At 41.4% G+C, this 26,502-nt stretch overlaps 2 protein-coding genes across 3 annotated transcripts; both read left to right on the top strand.

Annotated features, from left to right (window-relative positions):
• The first annotated feature begins 1,217 nt into the window (after positions 1 to 1,217).
• On the top strand, positions 1,218 to 13,869 carry LOC139650600 (solute carrier family 22 member 4-like). Of its 2 annotated transcripts, XM_071527313.1 has the most exons (10): positions 1,218 to 1,864; positions 2,433 to 2,536; positions 2,972 to 3,126; positions 6,808 to 6,979; positions 9,504 to 9,645; positions 9,838 to 9,941; positions 10,519 to 10,733; positions 10,967 to 11,149; positions 12,076 to 12,211; positions 13,162 to 13,869. In XM_071527313.1, exons 1-10 carry the CDS (start codon positions 1,496 to 1,498, stop codon positions 13,259 to 13,261), a joined length of 1,680 nt encoding a protein of 559 aa, XP_071383414.1. In that variant the 5' UTR covers positions 1,218 to 1,495; the 3' UTR covers positions 13,262 to 13,869. The 2 variants fall into 2 exon arrangements, with proteins under 2 accessions (XP_071383414.1, XP_071383422.1); XM_071527321.1 differs by lacking the exons at positions 2,972 to 3,126; positions 6,808 to 6,979.
• A 1,033-nt stretch (positions 13,870 to 14,902) lies between these two features.
• On the top strand, positions 14,903 to 23,371 carry map2k2b (mitogen-activated protein kinase kinase 2b). Its single transcript, XM_071526769.1, has 11 exons — positions 14,903 to 15,869; positions 15,997 to 16,207; positions 16,387 to 16,533; positions 16,900 to 16,977; positions 17,196 to 17,247; positions 18,207 to 18,331; positions 18,794 to 19,007; positions 19,248 to 19,300; positions 19,597 to 19,658; positions 19,883 to 19,928; positions 21,765 to 23,371. The coding sequence occupies exons 1-11, from the start codon at positions 15,781 to 15,783 to the stop codon at positions 21,873 to 21,875; spliced, it is 1,188 nt and encodes a 395-aa protein (XP_071382870.1). The 5' UTR covers positions 14,903 to 15,780; the 3' UTR covers positions 21,876 to 23,371.
• Positions 23,372 to 26,502: the final 3,131 nt, after the last annotated feature.

The raw sequence follows: 26,502 nt of genomic DNA, 5'->3' as shown, positions 1-26,502 counted from the left end.
TTAAATTCTGGACACTCCCAAAACTCAATCTTTCATTTTGACATTGAATTATCTGGCCAGTAGATAAAACACACTTTTAGCACACACTCGAAATATAAAAAACAAATGAGATGACTGATTTGAATTCTATTTCATCTGTCTTCTTCATGTATAACTTCATTCCTTGGAAGAAAGATGTTGTGGGTATAGGAGAATTACTTTTACAGTAATACAAACACAAAACCCGGTTTCCAGCTATCTTGCACCATCTTGTGGTGGCTGTACACACAACTGCAACAGTGCTGGAGACGTCTCGCTGACTGTAGGGAGTTTTACTACCAAATCCTCAATGTCTGTACATTCAAATGTGTTGTATTATACTGTATATGTTAATGTAGTATGTAGTATACAGTGATCATTTGACACGGTGACCACAGAGCTCTTTTATGGCAAAAGAAAATTGTGAAGTAGGGAATGATGAGAGCTGTTTATCTGAAGTGACACACACACACACACACACACACACATCAAAAACAACACTGTAGACTTGTACACCATGAACATACTAGGAAGGAGGAACCAGTTCATACAACTCCTTTCCAGTGCCAACCTGTCTTGTACTCTGAAGTATTTTCTCCTTAAGTAGAGCACATAGGCCTATATATGAGGGGGATACCGAAGGAAAAAAACAAAACAAGAAATATTGCTTAATATTGCCCTGTCTGTTGTACTAAATATAGGCCTGGTGCCAAAATGAAAAAAATGTATTTGGGATATCAGTTCAAAAATGTTGCCAAACCTGTAATGTATAAGGATGATTGTTTTCACCTCACCAGTTTAATTCTGTACCAAGTCATATTTAAAAACTAAAATCTTCTCAGGACGAGTTTCTGTAGACATAATCTTATCACATGGCGGTCTGTGATCTAATGTGTATCTCTGGGGACCTTGATGTGCTAAAGTTTTTCTCAGCTCCTTCAGGTCTCGTGGGCTACCGGCCAGCGATCAAGGTCTGTCTGACATAGCATACCTGTAACCTGCCCGTCAAGTCAGTGACCTATAGGGACAAACTTAAAGCACCGTATGCTGTCTCATATGAAAGCAATAAAAGATGCAACCTCGTAGAGCAAACTCCGTTTTGAGTTGGTAGGCGTATCTGGGGCGTTAAACGCTTGCGTATCTTGGGCTTTTACATTTCTTTTAGCTGAAAGCCTGGTCGCGCTGTGCGGATCATTCAAGTTCATACTTCAACGGATAATTACTGGCATAGATTGCCAGTAATCACATACTATTGTCGCATGATGCAGTAGAGCTTAGGTGAAACCAGACTTGCAACCTTGAGACTCGCCAAGGCTTTGCTTCATGTTGCCTGTTCCATCTAAAGACTGCTGGCAATAAAAAACGCGGAATATCTCCCAAGACCTTTATTCACCCGGGAGATTTTGGACGAACCTACAGATTTTACGCGCACCCAGCACGGCTACGTTTCTGTTGATTTGCCGTGAACCATACAAACATGACGGGCGAAAAAAATAGAGACTACGATGAAATCACGTCTTTCCTGGGCGAGTTCGGTCCCTTTCAAATCGTAGCATTTGTACTGCTGAGCGCAAGTGCAATCCCCAACGGGTACATGGGAATGTGCATGGTTTTTGTAGCGGATGTACCCGCGCACCGCTGCAAACTATCGATCAACTCCACGGACAATGGCACGGAGTTGGAGGTTCCCTTTCACGAGCAGAGCACCCGGGTCGGACCTGACATGTGCTCCCGATACAAGCTGGTCGGGAATTCAACGGAGACAGCGCGACTTAATGACACGGAGGGCTGTCTGGACGGATGGGTCTTCAGCACTGGGAAATACACCGCGAGTATTGTGGATGAGGTAGCTATCGCATAAAAAACACAGAATAATCTAGTCGGTGTGGAGGGAAAAGGTTCCGGAACATATCAACAAGCGCATTGGAGGCACGGTGGTGCTCAGTACAGCCATACAGCTTACTGTCGACCTAACAGCCTAAGTGACCGACTATATGACCTTAGAGCTCCGACTACTGGGGACCTATAACAATATTTGATTATTGCATAGGCTACATAATGCTCATTTTTACAAACCTGCTCTTCAAGTAGCAGACTAAAGATATAACTGCGCTGTGCACAACATAACAATGCCCACATAGGCTGCTATGAGACATCCTAATCATACATAAAGGAAACTGCAATGGCTTCAACCATTTACCAGAGAAATTCTGGTTCGAGTAGTTAAGCATCAATATTCAATACAAAGGTGGGGTGGGGTGTTTTTACTTGATATTGTTGTCTTTTGTGACCTAAGGCAGCCGCCTACCTTTGCCTAACGGTAAAACATTTTCATAGTTAATTCATAGTTTTACGTAATATTCATGGAGATGTGCAGTAAGCAGAATGACTGTCCTTTCCCCTGTTAACTGTAGTGGGATCTGGTGTGTGACAATGCATGGAAGGTCCCTCTCTCCACCTCCACATACTTCATAGGAGTCCTGATCGGGTCCTACACCAGCGGTCAGCTCTCAGACCGGTAAGCCCTGTCATGTGGACAGTAGAGCCAGCCTACATACCGCTGCAGAGGCCCTCTCATAGGCTCACTTCTCTCTCCCCACCACAGAACTATAAGGGGAACTTAGTGTTGAGAAAGTCTGCACTAGGAAATCTAGAAAGTATTTGTTCCGGGTTGCTCACACATGTGGTAAAGACAAATGTAGCATTATCGCTAATTTTCTCCAAGGATTCTGCACCTGTCCAGAGCAGATATCCGTGTTTCATTGCCTCTTCTTTGCATAAAAGCAGCTGAGAGATCAAGTTAGTCAACTCATATAGAGTACACCCTGAACTGTCACCCTGAACCATATCCAAGTATAGTGTTTGATCTCTTCTTTCAGTTTACATATTTACATAGGCATTCCTATATAGATTATGCTCTGTTGATTTGATGCCTGTGTGCATTGTCTTCCAGGTTTGGCAGAAAGCCAGTGTTTTTTTGGAGCTTGGCCTTACAGACAGTCTTTGCCTTGATCCAAGCCACCTCCGTCAGTTGGGTCATGTTCTGTATCTTCAACTGTCTGAGAGGAATAGGCCAGATATCCAATTTTATCACATCACTGGTGCTGGGTGAGAGACCATGTGCACCTCTGCTGTTCTCAATAGCATCCCTTTCTCTATCTCTTCTCCAGTATATTCACTGTTGGGCTGCAGGCAATCTCGGAAACCCATCGTCTATCCGTCTGACGACAGATTAGACTCTGGGGGCAACGGCCAATATTTCGGGGTTTTCGGTGTAGCCAGCGGACATCCGGGCCAAAACTTCCTCTTCCGTGCGCCGGTCATTGTTTACAGTCCGATTAGCAACTTGAGTGTGAGTTGAGGAGAGTTAAAGGTGAATGTGGCCGAAAAAGCAAGACTCTCATTAGCAGGCCTGTCCACAATAACATCAATTTAATAATAAAATGATAATTAACAAACAATGATAATAATAATAATAATAATAAGAAGAAGAAGAAGAAGAAGAAGAAGAATAGCAATAATAATAAGAATAATAATAATCATCATCATCATAATCATCATCACCATCATCATCATCATCATCAGGGATTTTTTTTCTCCACCAGTCACTGTTTCAGGTATGAAAATTTCTACCTGCTCAGAATTTCTACCTGTCACTTCTGACACCATGTGGAAAACAGAAGAATTAAAAAACATGATGCCTGTGACCTCATCAAACCCCAACCAGTGGGCGGGAATGTTTGGTGCATTTGTTTGATTGACGCTCTTGATAACTGACCAATACCAAAACCAAAGAGAGAGAAGTCTTGACTGTCGATCAAAGTGGCACAGTACCTGTGGCCAATGGCATGTAATTGTCACACATGCAACTTTCAAATTTGTAACCATATCCAAGTATAGAAATGCATTGCTCTATTAAGAATGTTTGTTAAAATGAACAAGGAAACATATCGTCCCCCTGAATGATGCAGGCACCCCATGGGCCAATGGGTTGGTTTCATCAAAATCGGACCGGTGGTGTAGCAGTTATGGTTTTTCAGTGTTTGAAATCTGACGTTCAATTATAGCGCCTGCATCAGGCCAATCAGTGTAATGCTTTAAATGCCAGAACACAGTGCCAAAACGTGTCATCCCTCCAAGTTTCATCAAAATCACACCGGCTGTGTCTGAAATATAACCTTTGAGTTTAAGCCAACTCAGCAAAACTGAACTCTTACGACTTGATGATCATAAATGCTGGCAACTTGTTTCATGTAAGGTTGCCAAAGATTAGAGTGATATTTAAGAGTGCCATTTGGTGGGCCAAACATAGAGGATTGATATAATTTATGCCAAAAGATACAGGGTGACACTTCATTCCCACAGTCCACCACCACATCCAGAGAGTCTGGTTTTCTTTTAGATGAGGTGTCAGTTACAGTAGGGAGCAACATTCCTACAGAGATCATACTGGCAATACTGGCAATTCGGGAGCTGGGGTGGCGGGAGCTGGTAACTCTGGAAATGCTATGAGGCAAGGACTTGAGATTTCTGGTCTTTTAGTGGTGGGGTCGTGACAGGGAGGGGACCTTGAATTTCCAAAAATATGGTGGAGGAGGATCAACTCGTCATCCCTTGGGAAACCTGGATGGGTGGATGAGGAGAGATTTGACTTCTCTGGAGAATAGGGGGAAGGGGGCCCTGATATCTCTGGGAGCAGAGAGGAGGGGAATCTAGGGATTTCTTAGTGAGCAGTGAGGAAGGATTTCAGTTTCTCAGTGAGGGAGGTGAAACATGAAGAGGACTGTGGAGGCATCCTGGCTTGTAAATCCCCACATCGCTAACAGGACACATTCCACTCAGATTTGCTTTCTGCTTTCTGGGGAGACGATGTTGAGCCATGATCCTCTTGATTTTCACCTCTTCACTTATGCTCTGATGTCTGAGAACTTTTCTTTGGGCCTTGGCAAGCAGAGGTGCATTCTTCATTCAAATGCACATCGTTCTTCATATGATGAACATGAATATTCTCATGGAGAGCCGCAGTTTGGGATTACTGCACCCCTGCTGCATGAATCAGTATTATTACCCATGATGATATGAAGAAGAACATCCAGACATGGAAGCAAAGTAAGAGGGCCACAACAGCTTTCTTAAATCATTAGACAAAATCTACATTTATCTCCTCTCAATTTATCATCAGATATATTTCTCAAGGGGTGTGAGCCACCATATTTTATATTTTATAAACATATTTTCCATGGGAATCATGTGTTTCAATCTTGACAAAATCTTAGTCCTGATTAATGGCACGAGGATTGCAAGAGCTGCTGTTTGAAATAGGAGTGAGTCACTAACTTTGTTACTGCTGGGAAGAGGTTTGGAGGTCTAAGGCTCCTTGGTCACTGTGGGAAGAGGGTGAGGCTCAGTGAAAGTGAGATCAGCTGTTCTAATGACAGAATTTATGTTCTTTTATACCTCTGTTGGCCTAAACTCTCTGCTTAAAGGACAATTCCTTTGTGATTTGATCCCATTCACCGCAAGAGCCAAGATGAGATAGGAGGGGGCGTCTTACTTCTGCTCCAAAATAAAGCTTTTGTGTTAGGTCCCGCCTTCTGTCAGTCACAACTCAGTCAAGCCAAGCCGCTACGCACACCAATCACAATCCATTCTTCATTTAAATAGACAAGGCGGTCTATTTAATTATTTAATTTGCGGTCCCCAGCAAATTGATGAATTGTTAAACTTCACCATTATTTCATTTACAAAAAGTATGACTGACTAATTGACTATCTCTCTACCTACAATACAGATAGTCATGGAATTCTAGACAAAATCATATCTAACAATAAAAATATTCTCAGATTTGGGTCCAAGAGACAAAATCTCATCAAATAGGGGTCTGTGCCCCTAATGTATATTGAATTAGGGGTCCTTGATATGAAAAACATTGAGAATCACTGGTCTATCCAGCAGAGCCTGGATAGACTATAGGTCACTCTTCAAGTGATAACACAGCACAGTGTTGCTGCTCTGGCTCTACTCTGTGTCACCCATAGGTGATTTGCATTGCGCCCCTGCTATACCTTCAGATGCTTGCTGGGTAAGCAGGGAGCAACTTGGTGCAGAACCATGAGCGCCAAACATAACTGTATTACCATTTGCTGCTATAAATGGTTTTATCTTGTGACTGGAGTGTCCCTGACTACTGTTACTAATAATACAGTTATAGTAATAGAGACATGAAGGACATTTTATGATACATTAGTGTCTGAAACTGACACACAAAGGCAGCATATCTCTGTCTGCGTCGTAGTTCGACTTTCTGGTCAGACCAGTTTTGTCAGACAGTCAGAGTGCACAGTAAAAACAAATATAGAAAATAATTTGATCCAATGAAGGGAATCATTTCTAAATGAGAAAAAGTGACACCTACCTACTAAAAATGTATTGCATGGGCATCCTGGTGACTCAGTGGGCCAAGGCGTGCACCATGTAAACAAGACATTCTGGGTTCAATTCTGGCCCTGGACGCTTATCACATGTCATCTCGCTCCCAATCTTTCCTGTCTCTCTCTACTTTGAGCTGTCTAATAAAGGGGAAAAAAAATAAACAAACATAAAAACAATGTATTTCACAAATTTAAAACAAATCAAGCTCTGTACCTTTGAGTGAATACTGAACTTAAGGTCCTGTTTTTTTTGCTAAAATTAATATGTAGTGTTTTGTGATAGAACTGCTGGTCTCTGGCAGTGCTAGAATGTTTTCTCTCGTCTTAATATCATGATGCTGATCCTCTTCCCGGTCAGGGTGTGAGATCCTGAGCCAGTCCACCAGGGTCAGCTTCACTCTCCTGGGCCACAGTATATGTTTTGCCATTGGTTACGCCTTCCTGTCTCTCTTTGCCTACTTAATACGAGGCTGGAGGATGCTGCTAGTCGCTGCTGCCATCCCTGGCATCCTCTACATCCCAGTGTGGTGGTAAGTAAGTCAGCGATTGGCTGATGAATGTTTGATTGATCGGTGCTTTGTCCCATGTTCAGAAAAAGGGAGGCTAAGCTGGAGCTGGAAAGGGATATGATGCATGCCATCTATTATACAAAGTTGTATATTACAGTTGTCCAATTTGTTTGGGCAATTTGTTAAACCATTCAGGGACTTTTTATACTTTTATCAATTATGGACATATACACGGTTTCTTAGAGCATTAAACTTAAAATTAGTCACAATCAACTTCAAAGTACAAAAACTTTAGTGCAATGAATTAAATTTAAACAAAGTCAGCAGTGGGGTTAAGTGGTGCGTAAGGTTGTGCGATATACAAATTCCAGAGTTTAGGTGCAGGCAATATAATACAAGTTGGTTCAGTGCAAACCAGTTTGTTAGGTTGACAACATAAGCCTAAAAGCTTAAACCTGTATCTCCCCATATTGAGCTGTTGGAATGGACTGGACTTGTCTGGTCCAGACCAGTTCCTGCCTCAGTGTTGAGTGAGTGTCCTTATGCAAACAGGCATTGTTTTAGTGGAGCGCTTGGTCATTGTGTCACTAAAGCTTGTCTCTGCCTGTATCTTCAGTTGTTTATGGTTCTGCTATCTCTCAGACAATGATTACAAGTAGGTTATGTAGGTTACCTTACTGTGTATCTGTTTGTAGGAGCATCTAGCCGGGGTCTGTGTTAGGGCTGAACGATATTGACAAAAAAATCTAATTGCAATTATTTGACAGAATATTGCAATTGCGATTTAAACTGCGATTTTTATCATCACAAGTCTTTCTTGTCAGAAATTTCTTAGAACTTTAAAATTGTTTAAAGAAAAGTAATTTTGTTAAAAAAAAATAAGTAGATGCCAGTGTGCAGGGTTTCCTGAGTTTGAGTATGATGAAAGGTTCTCACCAATTGTAGGCTACTTGATTATTGGACCAGAGATTACCCGCAGCACTAAAATACATGTCTATTTTGGACGCTCCTCTCTTAAGCAATTAATTGCATAAGTTCATATTGTGACAAAAAAAATTGATTAATTGTTCAGCTCTACTGTGTGTGTTCATTGGTTTGTTTGTTTGTTCGCTCACTGCAATGCGCAGTGGGAATTACGCTTGGTTCACACAGGACGCGTAGCGGCCGCAGAACGGCCCGGAAGCGGAGGCCGCTTCCTTTCGGCGCCCATGAGTCGTGATACGTTTCCACAGGATCCGTCATTTCCACGCTTCCCATTCATTTTCTATGTAAGCAGCCGTGCAATGCATTCTGGTTTCGAGAGACGGGTGTCACGTTGGCCGCTCCACATTTGCATAAAGTTGAGGTCTAGGCTACTTTATGCAAATCAGGGGCGTCCAGAGCAACTCTGGAAACTCACAAACTTGCGTACAAACTTTTAAACTAACCGTTGTCAATCTAAAATGAAGACAGATTCAGCGACCGTATGGCTTACTTCTCGCCTTAAATGTTTTCAGAAGCACATTTCGGTGAACTATTTTCGCAATATAAGAGAAAGTTTGCAAACGAGCCGCCATGTTTTTCTAGTTTGAAATCCGGGGGCAGACGGCCCAGCGAGTGACAGCGTTTATCCAATCAGGTGCAACAAGGAACCAATATCGAAGCACGCCTATCAAGCGTCCAATACTGGGAAGCAGCGCGATCCCTCGCGTGAAATGATGCCCCTGTGAAAACGTACCATTAGAACCTCCATGGGGCAAATACAGTGTGCGCTGGTACACCAGGCAGTACGGTAGAAGGCACACAGGCATGAGCCAGCTCTGTGTGGAAAAAGTGACACCTAATGTACGTGAGCTGCTTCCAATCACTGATTTGTTGTTCTCATGTATGACAAAGGAAGCTCTGGTGACAAAGTGAAGGAGACCCAGCAGACCGTGTTTACTGATGTGTTTATACCACTTCCATGATTTACGCAGAGAGGGAGAGACATGGAGAACATCCCTCTAACACAGGATGCAAAGGACAAAGTAAATGTCTGAGAGAAAATCTCTCCTGAACATTACTCTGCCAGTGTGGTGGCTGTGAGGCCGAACAATGAGCAATTAAATAGAGAGGGAAAGATTCAAATCTGATAGGAAATATCACTGGATGTACTGGTAAAGTTAAAAGGTTGAAATTGAGCAGTTTCCTGTGCCCGACTCTATTTACCTCTGAACTATTTTGTTAAACATAATTTAATAAATAAATAGAAGTCAATTAAAACAAATCTCTCAAGCGGCATGGACATGAAACTTAAAAAGTGTTTTGGAAGCAACATTAAGCTTATAAAATTGCCTTTAATTGTCTTGAAGAAACATCAAAATACTTAAAAACTTGTCTATTATCGCCATTTATGTCACCTGCAAATAATTTTGTTATACTGTATATAACAAATGATAATTTTCTGATTGTTGGAAATGATAATAGTCTGTGATGACAGCTGTCATCACAGACTCAGAGTGCCTCTAGTGCTCAAAATGCTTCAAGCTCTCCTGTCCGCTGAACCGCCGCGCCTCTCTCCCTCCAGGGTGATTCCGGAGTCTCCTCGCTGGCTGCTGCAGAGAGGGCGAGTGGAGGAGGCGGAGCTAGTCATACGAAACGCCGCAAAGAGGAACGGAGTCCCCGCCCCCGAGGTCATATTTAGGGCCGACGAGTGCCTGGAGCTAATGGTACTCACTCCGTTATTACCCCTCACACTAACTGTGTCAACAACGCTATTTGTGCTCCAACATAAAATATGCCCTAAACTGTGGAAGTAGTCGGTTGGTACTTTTCCAACGTGCAAGTAGGATTTACAGTCTATGTGTTATAACCTATGCAGTGTGGCTATTCTGTGTCTCTTTGTATTGTTTGTGATTCAGCAAAATAAAGGTGGGGAAGAGCGGCAGGTGCAGACATATACTTTTGTGGACCTGATCCGCACCACTAACATGAGGAACATAACATTTATCCTGTTGGTCCTATGGTAATGTGCCGTCCTCCCTAGGCTACTCTGTCTGCTTCTGTCACATTTACACATTTTCATATTTTTTAATTTTCCTAAATAGATTTTCATATATACTAGGTTTCAACTTAAAAAAACAATTTGCCTTATGTGGTTTTACAACTAAAAATAATGTTTGACAAATAATTTGTCACACATGGAGCAGTCACTCTGATTGCCCCCCCCATTTAAAATGATGCCTACCTGCTGAGCGGAGGCATTCCAGAGGGCCTTTAAAATAAATTGCTGCAAACATGGCTAATAGGAACAATTTAAGTAGCGTTTAGAAAGGGATGCTAAACAAGACCAATTACAGTTGTGGTGTGTTAACTGGAACTAACTGGAGTTTCGGAAAATGTAATTACTAAATCTTGATGATCAAACAAAGTCAAATATCAGTCGTGTCTTCACTAAACAGGGTTGAATAAATGTAGAAAAATAGGAGCATGTTAATTCCTACAATATGCCCCCTTGAAAGTCATGAAAAAATACTTCACTTTCTTAAATACATTCCTTAAATACATCCTCATCCTGCTTTGTATTTCCGCTCCTCCCCCAGGGCAGTCACCGTCATGGTCTTCTACGGACTCTCTCTCAACACTGGCAACATGCATGGAAATGCCTACCTCAACAGCTTCATATCCGCAGTCACTGAGATTGTGGCCTATGTAGCCATCTGGCTGCTGATTAAACGGGCACCTCGGCCAACTATCCTCTTCTCCACGCTGTTGTTCTGCGGTATCATGCTTCTGATCATCAAGCTGGTCCCTGAAGGTTTGTATGTTCTACAAAGGCTACGATTGACCGGTGTGATTTGATAAAATCAAAGCAGTCATCATGGCGGGACATGATGTGGCTACTGTTGACAAAATGCACTTATTGTAAGTCACTTTGGACAAAAACGTCTGCTAAATGATGTAATATAATGCAATGTAAAGCACAAGGATATTATGCATTAGGTGAGACTGCGTATGCCTATAGTTTAACAGCCATGTCTGTCTGTTCAGATATGCATGCCATGTCCCAGGTATTAGCCTTGCTGGGAAAGCTGGGTGTGTCTGGGGCCTACGCCTTCCTCTATTTGTTTTCCACTGAGCTGCTCCCCACTGTGGTCAGGAACATGGGCTTGGGAGTGTCGTCCACAGCTGGACGCATAGGCAGCATCATCTCTCCCTATGTCGTCTACATAGGTATGTGTGTTTTCGGTTTTGTTACATTTGTGTGTGCATGTCCACTGTTAAATCGAAATGTGGTCGATATACAATCAGAAATACAACTTGAAAAGATCATTTCAAAGTAGAAGAAAGATATGCAAAAGATATAAAATCCCCAAATGACACTTGTTTGCACTGAAATGCATCAGAGAACAGACCTGCGATGGCACCCTCTCTCCTGTCAGCTCTAAAAATATCTAAACAATTTAAATTAAGGGGTGCAGATTCAATATGAACAGCAATTCTGCCATTTTTGTCTAACCAGGTTTCAGTTAAAAAAATTAAAAATTAAATTTCAGTTAATAAAATCAAGTTTATAACTATTAATTGGGTCACTGATCAAAAGAGACTTGTTAGCCAAATTCCATTTATTTACAGTGCAGGTTGGATGAGATTTCTAGGATTTGCATCTATCTCGTCCACTATCCTCTTCAGTGGGTCAGAGGTCGAGGACTGGGGAATATGTGGGTTCTTATCAAAATCCTGGTTGTTTTCATTTTGCTCAAGACCACAAAGAACCAAAACAAAGATCACGTGGTTTGGCAAAATGCGGCCGTTCCTTCCACTCCATCACAGCGCTTAATGTGTTTATTATTGTATGTGCTCATTCATTCATTCATTCATTCATACACAGCTAGTACTTCCTCTGTACTTGTGACATACATTCTGCTGTAAACTGGCCTTCTTGCCATTCCTGTGATAAAATTCACTGTCTGATTTTTTGTTTTATTTACTAAACTGTACTTGGCCTTTTAGATATGTGAATATGTTGGTCAAATAAATACAAGATTATATATATATATATATATATATATATATAATCTTGAATGTAGGCTAAGACTGTGTATTGCATATAAAAAAAAGACATTTTCTTATTTAAGTGTCTTTTGTTCTGTTTGCAGGAGTTTACAGCAAGATCCTCCCGTACATTGTATTCGGCACACTCAGCATCCTGGCTGCTGTTGTTAGCATCTTGCTGCCAGACACCAGAAACTGCAAACTCCCTGATCACATTAGCCAGGTCAAGCCCATCAGAAGGTACAGTATGTCACTGTGTGTAGATTGGATAGGCCAGAAATTCCTGTTTCTTTTTTCTAAAAAAATGGCCACTACTAGACTTCCTTTAGCTGCGAAGGCACTAGATAGTGAAGCGAATATCACACAGCAACTCCTTATAACTGAGACATTGGACCCTTATTATCTGAAAGGGATTTGACATAGTTTAGAGAACTATGTCATCACAGTCTGGTTTGAGGTCAAACTGGAGCCGCATTTTTATGATTAAAGCTGGTGCTGATTTCAAACATATGGTGTTGATAGGAAAGCCGTGAAAAGCAAAAACGCAAAGGAGGAAAAATTGATAAAAAACAAATCAAATGGAGTAAATGCAGTATTATGATCTAATCCAAAACAGTCACATGCAGAATTATATTTATATAGGTACATTTATGTAGAGGAAACGTCCCTGCTTTGTTGTTCTGTTTGTGACGGCCCCTCCCTCTCTGTCTGTCTGGGTCATAGATGTATTAAACTGGTCTGAGTTCCTCTTTACTTTGTTGTTGTTCATTTTTCTGCAGGAGGCTGGCAGGCGGGGCTGGGTGGGGTGGGGGGGCAGGCCTCATGCTTTCCACCTGGTTGCGTTTGCTCCTGGCTTCTTTTAGTGTTGTTTTACACCTTACAACATCCCTACATCCATGCACGCACACCACTGACTCCACATTTATAGTTTTGTACTTCAGGCTACTTTAATTTAAAATAAATTCTTTTGATCAGTTACATCAGGCGTGTTCTCTCATCTGTGTCACAGAGGCCGCACCACACCCTGCCTGCCAGGCTCATGTAAAAAAAAAGAACAACAACAATGTAAACAGGAACACAGTCAGAGTGGGAGGGGCTGTCATGCTATATTTCATCTTCTATCATTTGTACACTCAGCATAATACATTTTTAGCAACTGCTCTCTCCCCATTCCTCTTTTTATCCTCAAGCTGTTGCTCACCAAAGGAGGCATCCACAGCCCCGTCCCGCACAAGCCCAGACTGTAAAGAAATGAGCAACTTCCCTGACAAGCCATCAAAAACTGTTTAACAGCACCCTCTGCTGAGACAAAACAGCAAGGCACCCAGAAGCAAAGGATTCAGTAATGACTGACGAAAGCCATCAAACAAATGTACCGCTGTATTTTCTGGTGAGTCGCAGTCTGAAGCGGATGTGTGTCATGGATGTTGTTCAGGACAGACCCGCTGGGGTTTTCTGGTCTTTCCTAGAAACAGATTTAGCTCAAACCACAAAATATTCATACAGACCTCTCTGTTGTAGCGTGGGTTGGAATCCGGCCCCCTGCAGCTAAATGTACTGTGCTGCAAAAACACATTGCAAATGTTTATGATCACTGGTTTCATGTTATAAAATCAATGAGAAAGCATGTGTGTATAGGGCTTTGTAATAATTTCATATTAAGAAGGTCACTGACTACGGTCTTATATTGATACAGTACTATAGCTAAGTGTTGAAAGCCTTCTGTTTCCTTTTACTATGTTTGTAACACAAGAGTGTGTTGTTCTTTAGTTTGGCTATATCATCCTGGCTCATGATGTGTGTACCATGTGATTATAGCTCAATATGGTGTGTATGGTGTCAGCTGTGTTTGGGCAGGTTTGTGACATGTGTCTCTGATGATGCAGTGGTAAATAAAAAGGGGGATTGTTTTATTTAATGTGTCATGAACTATATTTTCCTTTATTTTAACCCTTTATATTGATAATATATTGTATTGCGTGCCTTGCTGTGGGCCACTTCTCCAAGCAGGGACAATAAAATCTTAAGGTAAACATCTACCTATCTTATATCATATCTACTACATAAACTACTATTATTATGTTTCATTTTCACCACAATTACCATTAGTCTGATACTACTACCTACTAGAAATATAATAATATATCATATAGATTTACTATATCAGCTTGAAAAGGTGTGTAACAAAGTGTGCGACACAATTTTTCTTGTTCACCCACCACTATATCTCTCTGTATGACCAAACAGACTCATCATTATAATAGGGTGAATATTGCAGAAGTGGGTTTCACCAACTCTGCCTTTACATGTTGTCATACACTTGTAATGACTAATATGATTATTGGGTAGAATGACAATTTAAAATGGACTAAATAATGGGTAGTCTCAGATTGTTATATATATATTGATGTAAGATATGATGCTGTATAAGTCAATTTTGACACTGCCCTGATATGCTATTCATCTACTGTTGAAGTGAGACATTATTTTATTGGGAAACTGAACCAAGTATTAGTCATTTTAAAGGGAAGAATTGAGTTTGAGTTTGAGCTTCACACTGTTCAGTCGACTAAGATGACTCTATAGATGGATTCAAATGATCAAAACGTCTTTATCTACTGTAAAATTACAAGTAAGAGATACATCTGTAAGAGATAAGCCGTTTGGATTGCTTGCATAAGAAACTTTGATACTTTACCAAAGTGGTGTGTTGAGGGTGAATCTGTTTACATTAAACTCAAACTTTGAGCTCTTTCCAATAAGATGTGAACAACAGAAATCTTTGCCATACATCAGGAATAATCCATCCTGGGCTGACCTCACACATGACCGTCAACACCGGCGTTCTCGCGAGAGTGGTCGTGACGTTACACCCGGCGGTGCTGAGGGCCGCTGTACTTCGCCGCGCCCCCAGCCCTGATCCTGGGACTCACAAGCAGCCGCACACCTGCCAGTAGGAACAAGGGCGAGGATAAACAAACAGATTACAGCCCCATTTGCTCCGTGTTTCTGACAAAAACAACAGGGGCGGAAACGGCATTGGAAGCTGTTGGACAGTAAAACAGTCGCTTGCTATCAAGCTACATGGTGTGACAGTAGGGCTATCATGCAACAGCTAGCCAGATGAAGTTAGCTAGCTAAATGGTGTTGGTGATGGCTGTGGTTTTAAAATTATTCTGTTTGCCGTTAAGTTGTAGCTTAACGTAGTTGAGTTTTTAATTGACCCATTCACCACAGCGATCATAATGCTAACTAGCGTGCTAGCCAGTTTAAGTACCGTTACGTCCCATTCTTCAAAACATTGTCAACCAGCTAACGTTATCTTATCGTTAGCCAACTAGCTAATAGTACCTCACTCTGGTTTTAACTAACCTACTGTTTCGTCCATTATGTTGTGTTACACCAGTCTTCATTTGACTAGGATCTGTGGCCACCCCCGTGTAAAGTCTTGAACTTTTAACTTATGTCACCTTTGCCTACCTCGCCCACCTAGTTGGTGTCCGGACGCTAACGTGTACGTAACTTTGCCAGCAAACGTGGTTGGGTAATATACATTGGTAATTATTAAGGTGGCTAGAATGCAAATGACTGCTTGTTTGCTATTTAGAAAATATGATTTTATTGTTCTGATAACATCGCGTAAAAACTCGCCCCTCAATTCCTAGTCTTATAACAAATCAAACGGGAAAGGATACAAATAGCAGGGCAACATTACAGAATAGACAGTTAACGTTACTTGATAAATTACCATTTGTAGTTAGGGGAGTAGAATCAGCTAAGCCCAGTCTGGAGTTTATCCGCAAGTAAACATGCCTCCTAAAAGGAAACCAGTGCCCTTAAACATTACTCCCACTGGTGATGGATTGTCCTCTTCTACCAACACTGATGTTGCTTCTGAGTAAGTTGCCCTGCTGGCTTACTGAGTTTCATCAATATACTATCCTATATATGCTACAATGGACTCAGTCAGTTGCAGAATATGAAAGATGCTTTATTCCTTCTCTATCTCATCTTCCTTTTTTCAGGGCCAATTTAGAAGCACTACAAAAAAAATTGGAAGAGTTGGATCTGGATGAACAGCAGAAGAAAAGGTTGGAGGCTTTCCTTACCCAGAAGGCCAAGGTGGGCGAGTTGAAAGATGACGATTTCCATCGTATCTGTGAGCTGGGTGCTGGCAATGGAGGAGTAGTCAACAAGGTGTGCCACAAACCCTCAGGCCTAATCATGGCCAGAAAGGTAAGCTGCAGATAATTCATTGTTAATTGATTGATACTAATCAGATTATCCTCTGGTTTCTATTGGTGTAAATTATGTCATATACCTTTAGTGTACAAAAATAAGACATTCTGAGCCTTTCATAAAAAAGGTGATGCAATAACCAGCTTATTATACCTCAATACTCTGTTTTTGCTCAGCTGATCCATCTAGAAATCAAACCTGCTATCAGAAACCAGATCATCAGAGAGCTTCAGGTGCTGCACGAGTGTAACTCTCCCTACATTGTGGGCTTCTATGGAGCGTTCTACAGCGACGGAGAGATCAGCATCTGCATGGAGCACATGGTGAGAGAATGGTGGACAGAATGACAATGTGTGTATTGGGGGAGGTAGTAGAACATGACAATAGTATTGGTAATGTGATGCTTTATTGATCCCCATAGGGAAATTTTCTTCGCTTGCGTCCCCCTCAGGACTCTAGGCACAGAATGAACAAAAATTACTTGATTCTTCATCATCTTTATGTATATGTGTTAGTGTAATGTTTCAAAATTAAAGAAAGTCATTGTTAAAACAGCGCAGTCGATGAACAGTGCAAATAATAATCTTAAATCACCTGGAGCATGATTTTATGCTAAATGTGAGTTTTACAGATATTCTGGTTGTCGCCTGCTACCTTCTGCCTCTTTCTTGTCTCCCTCTGCTGTGCAGGATGGTGGCTCTCTGGACCAGGTGCTGAAAGAAGCCAGGAGGATCCCAGAGGAGATCCTGGGCAAAGTCAGCATCGCTGTGAGTATATGATTGTCTTCAACAAAGAATATTGTAATATTATGTGATTTTACATTAATATTAATTTTGCATTATTTGGACCTTGCTTAGTTAATCTAATCTAATGTTTTTTTTGTACTTCAGATTACATGTCAGAATCCACCTGTTCTGACTCTAACTACCGCATTGAGATTATTCATGATTATCAACTTTTGTATTTTCTCCCCTTTTTCAAACAGGTTTTGAGAGGTCTTGCCTACTTAAGAGAAAAACATCAGATTATGCATAGAGGTACCCATTTTGTTCCATGGAGATCATTAAAGTATAACATGCTGTTATATATGTAAGGCATGATTCACAGTAGCAAGGTTCATTATATGTTCTTAACAGCACACCTGTATTATCCTGTTTATACCATGGACACCTGCCAAAGATTTAAAAAATAATTCACCTTTTCATTCACCTTTGGGCTGTGGTCACCATCATTTTCTTTGGCAAAGATAGTTCTAGTTAGTTAGTATAGCAAAGATAGTTATAGTTAGTAGATAGTTGTTCTAGCAACCTCCTTTTTCTGCTAGGCAACCGTAACTACAGCCTGAGCCTCTATTAATGAGCTGATAACATCTGCTAGCCAAACAGACTGAACAGACATGCCCAAAAACCATGACAAATTTTACCACATATGTGTTTAGCTTGGTGTACAGTATGTTGATTTATTTGACAATTATTTCATTTTCTTTGCATTCATAAATGTAACTGCTGACTTGCTGATATGGTGTCAAACAATTACTCTGATCCAATACCCTTTTGGAAAAACAAAATATTTTATGGCCATTTCTATACAGAGTACAACAAAATGTCTAAGAAGAGTAATGTTAGTCTTTCCTGGTTTGGTCGAATTTGCATAGTTTGTTTCGTGGTTAGCAGGCAGGCTGCTCAGCGACCAGTTATCTTTGGGTGCCAGTCGTCTCAAGATGCAAAAAAAAGAAAAACGCACAACTTTCACTTTCTGTCAGAAGATTCAACACATGAGTCTGTTACCTAATTTGGTATCGATAATGTACAGTACAGTACTGAAAATTAATGCACAATCAGATTTTAGCACTGACCCAGGTCTTGGTATGAATTCTTAAATTGTGGTTTTTCAGTTTTTTATTCTCTTGTTATACCTGTGTGCACAAATTCTTTTTGCATATTACTGGCACATCTTGTCTGTTTAAGTTTTTCCAACATGTCCATTTTCCACCCAGATGTGAAGCCCTCGAACATACTGGTGAACTCACGTGGGGAGATCAAGCTGTGTGACTTCGGTGTCAGCGGACAGCTCATAGACTCTATGGCCAATTCTTTTGTGGGGACAAGATCCTACATGTCGGTATGTCGGCCCTTTCTCAATTAAGTCTTTAAGAATGAAAAAGATGACACAGTTTAGTTCCTCCACGGTACTCTTAGCTGTAGCCTGTGTCTAATTTAACAGGTGTCCTGTGTGGGAGTAACCCACTCTTTTCCGCTACTAGTAGTATTCATACACTGTATCACAATGTTTGAAATGAGCCTTGATGGCTTTTCAAATGAAATGCTCCCACACTGGACTTTGTCTCGACCACTCCATCTTTTTGTCAATAGCCTAACCTCAACCTGTGCCTCAATTTAAATATAGTGACTATTTTAATGTAAACTTTGAGGCCTAATTCACTGACGCGGTTCTGAACAAGTTCAATACTGCAAACATTTTTTATTTATCCTTTTAATTCATATGATTGATCAGCATTCAAATAATGAGCAATAATCACTAAAACCCCAATATCTTATCCCTATCCCTATGTTTTTTGTGTAGCCTGAGAGGTTGCAGGGAACCCACTACTCCGTACAGTCAGATGTGTGGAGTATGGGTCTGTCCCTTGTGGAGCTGTCGATTGGACGCTACCCCATCCCTCCTCCAGACGCTAAAGAACTGGAGGCCATATTTGGACGACCCATCTTGGACGGCGCAGAGGGAGAGACACACAGCACTTCACCCAGACCTAGACCACCGGGTAGACCAGTCAGTGGTGAGCAACGCACGTGCACGCACACTCTCTCTCTCTCTCTCTCTCTCTCTCTTAGAGTACTCACTTGCTGCTAGGGCGAATTTACGCCCTATTTGCCCTATTTTATTTTTAGATGAAAATCTTGCCTTGTGTAGCTTTAAAATATCAAAGATTTTAACAAACAAACTGCATGTTTCTGTGTGTCTGGGACTATGTATCAAAGTGACTTTAACCGTCAACATACCTTGGCTTCTTCTCTAGGTCACGGCCCAGTAATGGCCATCTTTGAGCTCCTGGACTACATAGTCAATGAGGTAAGAGACAACGTAACTTAGATTGTGCAAAGAACAACTCTAAATTGCCCTCTGATTCCATAAACCATTTACTGTCATTCCTTACTGCTAGCCAGAAGTTCAAGTCTACTTGAACTGTTCAAGAACAGTTCAAGTAGATCGCCACGGGTATCCTGTGGTTTAATCGGTCAATGATCCTAGAGGAAAGGAGCAGAGAAAAAGGATGACTTAAAAAGTGCTGTAAAACAGGGGACTCGCTCTCCGCTGTCTGCAGTGCTAATAGTCACATGTTCATTTAACTTTCCTCTGTTTTTCAGCCCCCTCCCAAACTACCACATGGTGTATTCACCTCTGATTTCCAGGATTTTGTGACAAAGTGGTGAGTCACCCTTGGCCTGTAAATATTGCTCAGTTGTCCATTTCCAATACATAAACATAACACACAGCACATTGTGGGGAATAGTGTGTGTGTTATCTTTTTTTGTCTGTGTACATATGCCAAGCAGAAGTAATACAAGATACCTAAGCCAATGTTTTGTGTAGAACTTGATGGATGGATACAGCAGTTGCTGAAAGATTACTCTCTCTTGTGTGTCTCTACAGTCTCATCAAAAACCCAGCAGACAGGGCCGACCTGAAAATGCTGATGGTGAGTGTTTGACTCCTCAGTTAGAGTATGACTCAAGTTTGAATTTAAGCTTCTACTTTTGACTTTCCTCTGTGCCTTTTACACTTGTTAATTGCTGTGGTGGTTGTCCCTGTGATAACACATGCCATGTCAGATTGTCAGATCAGATTTTGCTTGTAGATTGAGCTCTGCCAAACCTGCACTGCGGTTAAACACAGTTACATTAAAGTTAAATGATTCATGCTTTATTGGCAAATGAGAACCACACTGGGGGTCTGTGGATGCCACAAAGGTTTCAGAAACATATACATTAGTATGAAAGCCTTATCTGTCCTTTGTACACTTTCTAACACCATTAGAGCATGTGAGGAGAGCAGAGTGGGAGTAGAGCAAGGAGTGAGTGATGGTAATTTAACATGAGCAAAGAGCAGAGTGGAAAGTCAACAGAACAAATCCACTCCTCTTCGCTTTTGTCGCTGCTCACGCTGTTGCACAGCAAAGGGGTGTGATTCGAGAAACAGAAGCCTCACCCAGTAAAAGTAAACTCCCCTAAAACCCCACTTTTCATCCCATACATGTCTGCAATAAGTCAGTATAACTTGTGGGTGTGGTGGTGGGGATTCAGTAGAAATAATTAATCTTTTGATGCCTTGTAGTCATTATATTCAGTTGTCAAATAAAGAATGCAGTGGTTCTCAATGTGTTATCTATCTATCTACAGTATAGACTCACATGCAATTCTGTAATAACTCATAAAACAACAAAACAACAATCTCAGATGGGACATGTGCAGCCCAATGCATAGAAAATTTAAATTTCTACCTGGAAAAAGTTGTCCTGAAAGTTTGTGAATCTCTGGTCCAACACAGAGTAAGTTGTTACTCCCAATTCACTGAAAAGATTATTTCAAATCGGTGCGAGTCTTATGTCATCACCTCCAGGGCAGGGGGGCTGGGCTATCATGAGCAGGAGGTAGAGAGGTGTGCTGAGTGTTTTGGCACCAGCTAAGACTCACTCTGAAATCTAAAAAGACTGCTGTGCAAACCTGAAGGCAGTAAAGGAAAAAGTTGACTATGTTAAAGAGCTGCAAGTTAACTGTGATTTGATTAAAGTGTCAGGCCATCACATTAGCTCTCATTTCTCGCTTGATGGTTCAACAATAAATAACTAGGCTATATGTCATGCATCAAAACTGTGTATGGTAGGTTCAGAGGTTTGCAGCTAATGCATAATTGTCCATTTGTTAATTAATAATTTAATAAGTTTGATTGGTTAAACAGTAGCGCATAGGTTTGTTCATTCTGGGAGTCTGTTCCCTTTTTGCCTTCGTGCCGGCGACAGCCGTGGCCGGAGGCATTATGTTTTCGGGTTGTCCATACAGTACGTCCGTACGGACATCTGGCACAAACATCCACTTGGACTCAAGGATGAACTGATTAGATTTTGGTGGTCAAAGGTCAAGGTGACTGTGACATCACAAAAGACATTTTTGGCCATAACTCAAGAATTCATATGCTAATTATGACAAAATTTCACACAAATGTCTAATAGGATAAAATGATGAAGTGATGACATTTTATATCCAAACGTTCAAAGGTCAACTTCACTGTGACATCATAATGTTTTGCTTACCACTGTAGCTGAGAAAACGATCTTAGGTCATTCTACAGAAACGGTGGAAGTGCTGTCACTTACTTTTGGAGACACCAAAATCCTTTAATCCTTTAAGACCTAATAATCACATTAATTATATATGTTCAATAAATAAAGACTGTCCTTGCAATGATAATGATTCAGGGTCCACTATCTTATGTATACTTGAGTGTGTATTTGTTTGTTTGTTTGTGTTTTTTGCAGAACCATACGTTTATCAAGCGGTCTGAGGTGGAGGAGGTAGACTTTGCTGGCTGGCTTTGTAAAACCATGGGGCTGAACCAACCTAGCACTCCCACACGCATTGCAGACTGAACACACACTCGGAGTGCACTCACACACACAGTATATACACATAAAAACAGACATAGACAAGCTGCTGCCTGAAACCACACACATACACTCACACACACATGCATACACCTTGTCCGCCACTTCCTCCCTCAGGTGAACCTCTGAAGGCTCCATCTATCAAATCAACTCCGCTGACATGTAAGAGAGTTGATCATCCAACCATGTCAGGAGGGGAAAATATCTACAATCAACACCTTTTGTTGAAAATCAGTCTACAGTGCTTCTGTTATCCATGACAAGTTAAACTGATTGTACCATTTTTCCTCTGAATGAATGTTGGCAACATAGAGGACATTGGTCATAACTAATTTATCTTCGGTTCTGGATGTTGGGCCAGTAAATCACTTATTTTGGGGGTTAACATATCTCTATAGCTGCTAGATCGGAATCTTTCACCCATTGTGAAAGCTAACGTTTGCAGGAGGGTCGGTGGAGTTTGTCACGGATGTCACAACCATGCCTAGTGTTCAGCACTGCCCAGACAGTTTATGTTGTGTGGCTGTCTTAATGCCATGAAGCTTTTATTCATCCAGCACAGTCATACAAACTGTTTGTGCGTACTCTGTCACAAAGCCAGAGGAGATATAACTTGGGAATATGAGCAGCCGCACTTAATATTTTTGTAAGATGTTTTTAATACCATTTTGCTTTCTCATTGTCATATCTAAATTGCTCTGAAGTTTTCAGAGGCTCATGGCAGGATTGTGTGTGTCGCAGCGCCCCACCCCAGTTATTACTACAATCATGGTTAGGCATTTGTACGTGTACAGATGGGTACATATATGGATTTGTTTTCATGTCTGTTATGCAAATACTTTCAGATATGTAAGGATGCATATACTTTCCTGCGCAGGTGTTTTGTTTTTTTCTTTGTTAGCAGGAGATGATTGACTTTTTTTTGCATTTTAGTTTCTGTTGATCTGACTCTGGTTTCTTCAGATTTTGAAATGTCTTGAGGTGAAGCACAATGTTAGAAACATTTTAGCATGAACCTCATGTCCAAGCAAAAATGAAAATAAATAAGTAAATGTTCCAATCCCGAATGCGCCCTCTGCTCCCACTGTTTTCTCAGTAATGTAAAGCAGCGTCCTGAGCTTGTACTCGTAGCCTCAGATTAGCTGCAGTGGAGCGGAGGCAGTTGACCATAATAGAAACGCAGCTCTAGCCAGTACCTGCTGTAACGAGACTGTTTTTATCTCCGAGCGAGCTGCATCGTGACACTGAGCAGTCTGAGTTTAACACAAACTGTCATTTCTGTGTGTATGTTAGACTGTAAACAACAGGACATGGATTTGCCATGAAAGTGCATCCTGTGTTCTGGCAGGATGAGGGCCTTTCGCTCCTTTGTTTTCTTCTCTTTGTGTATTTCCTCCTCCAAATAACGGTTTAAAGATAGAGATGGTTTTTATGGTAAAACCATCAAAAGCTTTGTCTTTATAAAGTCATAATTGTCAATAAATGGTATGTATTGTCACATGTGAACACGATGTCTTCATTTGCCAAAATATCACTTCTGTGTTTTACACTCTATTCACCAGAAGGGGGAAGCACATTAGGTGCACAGCAGGAAGGCCTCGGTATCTGTGATGTGGTAAAAATTACCATCATGTTACATACCCAACCAAAAATAGCAAAATACCTTTTCAGAAATTTTGCAGACTGCCTTGTGTACTGTGTATCCATTATTGCTACCAAGTTGACTAGTAAATATTGTGAAAGAAAGCTAGAACAGGACTGCAAACTAAGGCATCGCTGAAATGCATCACATCAGTCGTCCATATAAATGAAGGGCATAGTGATTCATCTGTTTGGCTCATATCAGGAGTGATACTGAAATGTCTCCTTGAATGTCTATCAACTTCAGGCTGAGAGGGGAAGGCCTTGAACTGGGAGAAAGGCATGGTGTTGCAGTGTGTTTGTGTGTGTGTGTGGGGTGGCTAAGTCTAAGGGATGGTGATGGGAGGGGGGGACTCTACTGCAGCAGAAAAACAGCAAAGTCTGCAGTCATTAATATGCAAATATGCAAATGAGAGGGTAATTAAGATTGGGCGTTTGTCAGTGGCTCTTTGATTGCTAATGAATTCCAATCTGCAAGAAAGGGGGAGGGGAAGATGAGCCGAAAATGAGGAAAAAGAAGAGGATGGTATTGTGCTTTTTCTCAGTGCCTCGCGAAAACCAGGGGATGGTGAGGGGTTCACAGGCCCTATTGAACAAACAGAGGAAATTATCGTTATATATTTTTCCAAAAATATTGAAATCTTCTGAATAATGCAGCTGTAAGCCACACATCAAACACAAACAAGATGACAATGCCCATCCAAAACAGATGAATAATCAGAAGAATGGATAACGCAGTATAATGAATACGCTGGAATTCTTTGATAGGGAGACTGTTTCAGCACAGATTGAAGCGGTGGCATGAAAGGGGTAAAAAAAAAAAAAAAAAAAGGAAAGGGGGGGGGGGGGGGGAGTTTGTGGCGAGATGATTAACAGTGTGTACACCGTCACTGAGCATTCAGCACGGCAAGCTAGAGCCACCACAGGAAGGGAGAGAGATTTCTGCTCATTAAGAGTGATGTGGCTGACCCCTGTTGAGAGAGATGGAGAGGGAGGGGAGAGAGACGCAGAGAGAGGCTCAGGTATCCTGGCAGGGGGGTTGCAGTGGCAGCATGTCATGTGTCACAAACAATGTTATTTTGATATTTTTGGCAAACAGCAGGGCCTATAGTTCACACACGAGCACACACCGCTGTTATTGCTGTTTCAGTGGTCCCTTGATACTTGTACATCTTCCTCTCTCACACATAAAAGGGGAAAACGTATACGTGAAATAAAAACAAATTAATCTTATGAAGGATGGGAAAAGCAGCTGCTCCTGTCACTTTACAGCCTAATGATTTCCTTGCTGTGCTGTGGCTTTGTATATATGTTGCAGGGCCGAACACTACGGCCACTCTAAACAGCATTGCTATCTGCGATACACAGCCCATAAAATACACTCAAATGTTGGATGTTCTTGTTGGGGAAGAGTAAAAGCATGACACCATGTAATTTATAGTGGATCAAAGTGGCAGTATGATATTTTTATTGAATACATTTCCCAAATACTTAAGCCAGGATCATAAGTGCACACACACACTATATTTTTTTGGAGTAGGGTGTTTGTAGTTGATCCCCAAACTGTTCCATCTGGGTGTGAGCAGTGGGGGAGTATATGAGTGTGTTTGTGTGTGTGTGTGTGTGTGTGTGTGTGTGTGTGTGTGTGTGGGGGGGGGGGGGGGGGTTGTATTTTTTACAGGAAACAGGAAACCAGAAGTCATAACAGGATGCCCCAGGTTTTCATACTGTACCTGATGCGTGGGCGGCTGCATGGGGGTAACCCATTTACAGAAGTATAGGGCTTATATAGAAAAAGAGAGAGCCCAGGAAAGAGTGGGTGGAGAGGAGGGTACACACTTTGGGGTTAGGAAAATGGAGTTCCACTCTAAATATAGCTTTTTTTGTGTGTCTTGTGCCTTACCATGCACCTTGATGTTGTTTTGCCACCGTGCCGTTTGTCCTACTTTCTAAAAGGCAACAACCCAAACACTGTTTGATGTTTCATCTAGAGGAATGATATGATCACTTCCATAGCGAAATACATGCACCGTCTTTCCCCAGGTGTAGGAGCCTCGCTAGCGAATCTGTGACATGAGACTAGTTTTGTCATAATGGGGTTGATCTGCTCACACTGCCTGAACGCTCCCACCTCTATTGCGAACTTATCTAGAGCCGAGTTGTGCCAGTGACAGTGTATCGCACTTATAGCCTCAGACTCATTTGACTGCATCTGTCTTTAAGGGTGCAATTTTTACGCATGTATTGCTTATTTTTGTGCCTATGTAAAATGTTCTGCAGTAAATTTTGCCCTAAAAGGATAACATGATAACCTGTCTTTAGGCCCACTGTTAATGGCATACAGGTGTGTGCTCAAGTGCATGTCTGCATTTGAGTGCATGTCTGCATTTGAGAGTGTGTGCGTGAGAGTGTGTGTGTGTGTGTGTGTGTGTGAACCACAAACTGGATGGCTGAGTGTTCTCGTAAAGGCCAGCACAGATGTTAGTGAGGTTGTTTCCCCTTGAACCAGTTGAGGTTTTCTCTAGAAAGTCTCAAAACAAACAGTGACACTAACTGCAGCCTTGTTTACATAACCACTGAGCTACACCTCATGAGAACCAAGGACCAAACTGTTTTTCTGAGTCTGTCATTTCATGGCATAAGCTCACCGAAGCCCAGAGAGAAATCATTTTTTGATTGCAGTTTGGGTGTTGAAAGATGACAAAATTATGTTTTTTTTCTCTCTCTTACACTTAAACACACATATGCTGATGTCTATATGTTGCACCCAACATGCCAGACACAGCTGTCTGCTCTTTGCAGCTACAGCTGGACGGGGACCAGGACATTCATTCAGACAAACAATTTGTAAAATGTATAATGAACCAATGTAGATGGATTCAGACAGACAAAATGAATGTTTATGAACACAGAATGGTTAGGATGTTGTGAGAGAGAGCAGCTGAACACCTCAAACTCAGAGATGGTTCAT

Source organism: Centroberyx affinis, unplaced genomic scaffold (genome assembly GCF_046629955.1).
Source record: "Centroberyx affinis isolate AG114_WGS23_722 - 3 ecotype Tasmania unplaced genomic scaffold, CSIRO-AGI_Caff_v1 ptg000112l_1, whole genome shotgun sequence".
Lineage (NCBI taxonomy): Eukaryota > Metazoa > Chordata > Actinopteri > Beryciformes > Berycidae > Centroberyx > Centroberyx affinis.
This window is presented reverse-complemented; position numbering and strand designations above follow the sequence as displayed.

Coding starts and splice junctions, on each gene's coding strand:
- LOC139650600 (XM_071527313.1), top strand. CDS start 1,496: ATGACGGGCGAAAAAAATAGAGACTACGATGAAATCACGTCTTTCCTG. Junction 9,646..9,837: donor ACGAGTGCCTGGAGCTAATG/GTACTCACTCCG, acceptor TTTGTGATTCAG/CAAAATAAAGGTGGGGAAGA. Junction 9,942..10,518: donor TTTATCCTGTTGGTCCTATG/GTAATGTGCCGT, acceptor CTCCTCCCCCAG/GGCAGTCACCGTCATGGTCT.
- map2k2b (XM_071526769.1), top strand. CDS start 15,781: ATGCCTCCTAAAAGGAAACCAGTGCCCTTAAACATTACTCCCACTGGT. Junction 18,332..18,793: donor GGACAAGATCCTACATGTCG/GTATGTCGGCCC, acceptor TTTTTTGTGTAG/CCTGAGAGGTTGCAGGGAAC. Junction 19,929..21,764: donor CCGACCTGAAAATGCTGATG/GTGAGTGTTTGA, acceptor TGTTTTTTGCAG/AACCATACGTTTATCAAGCG.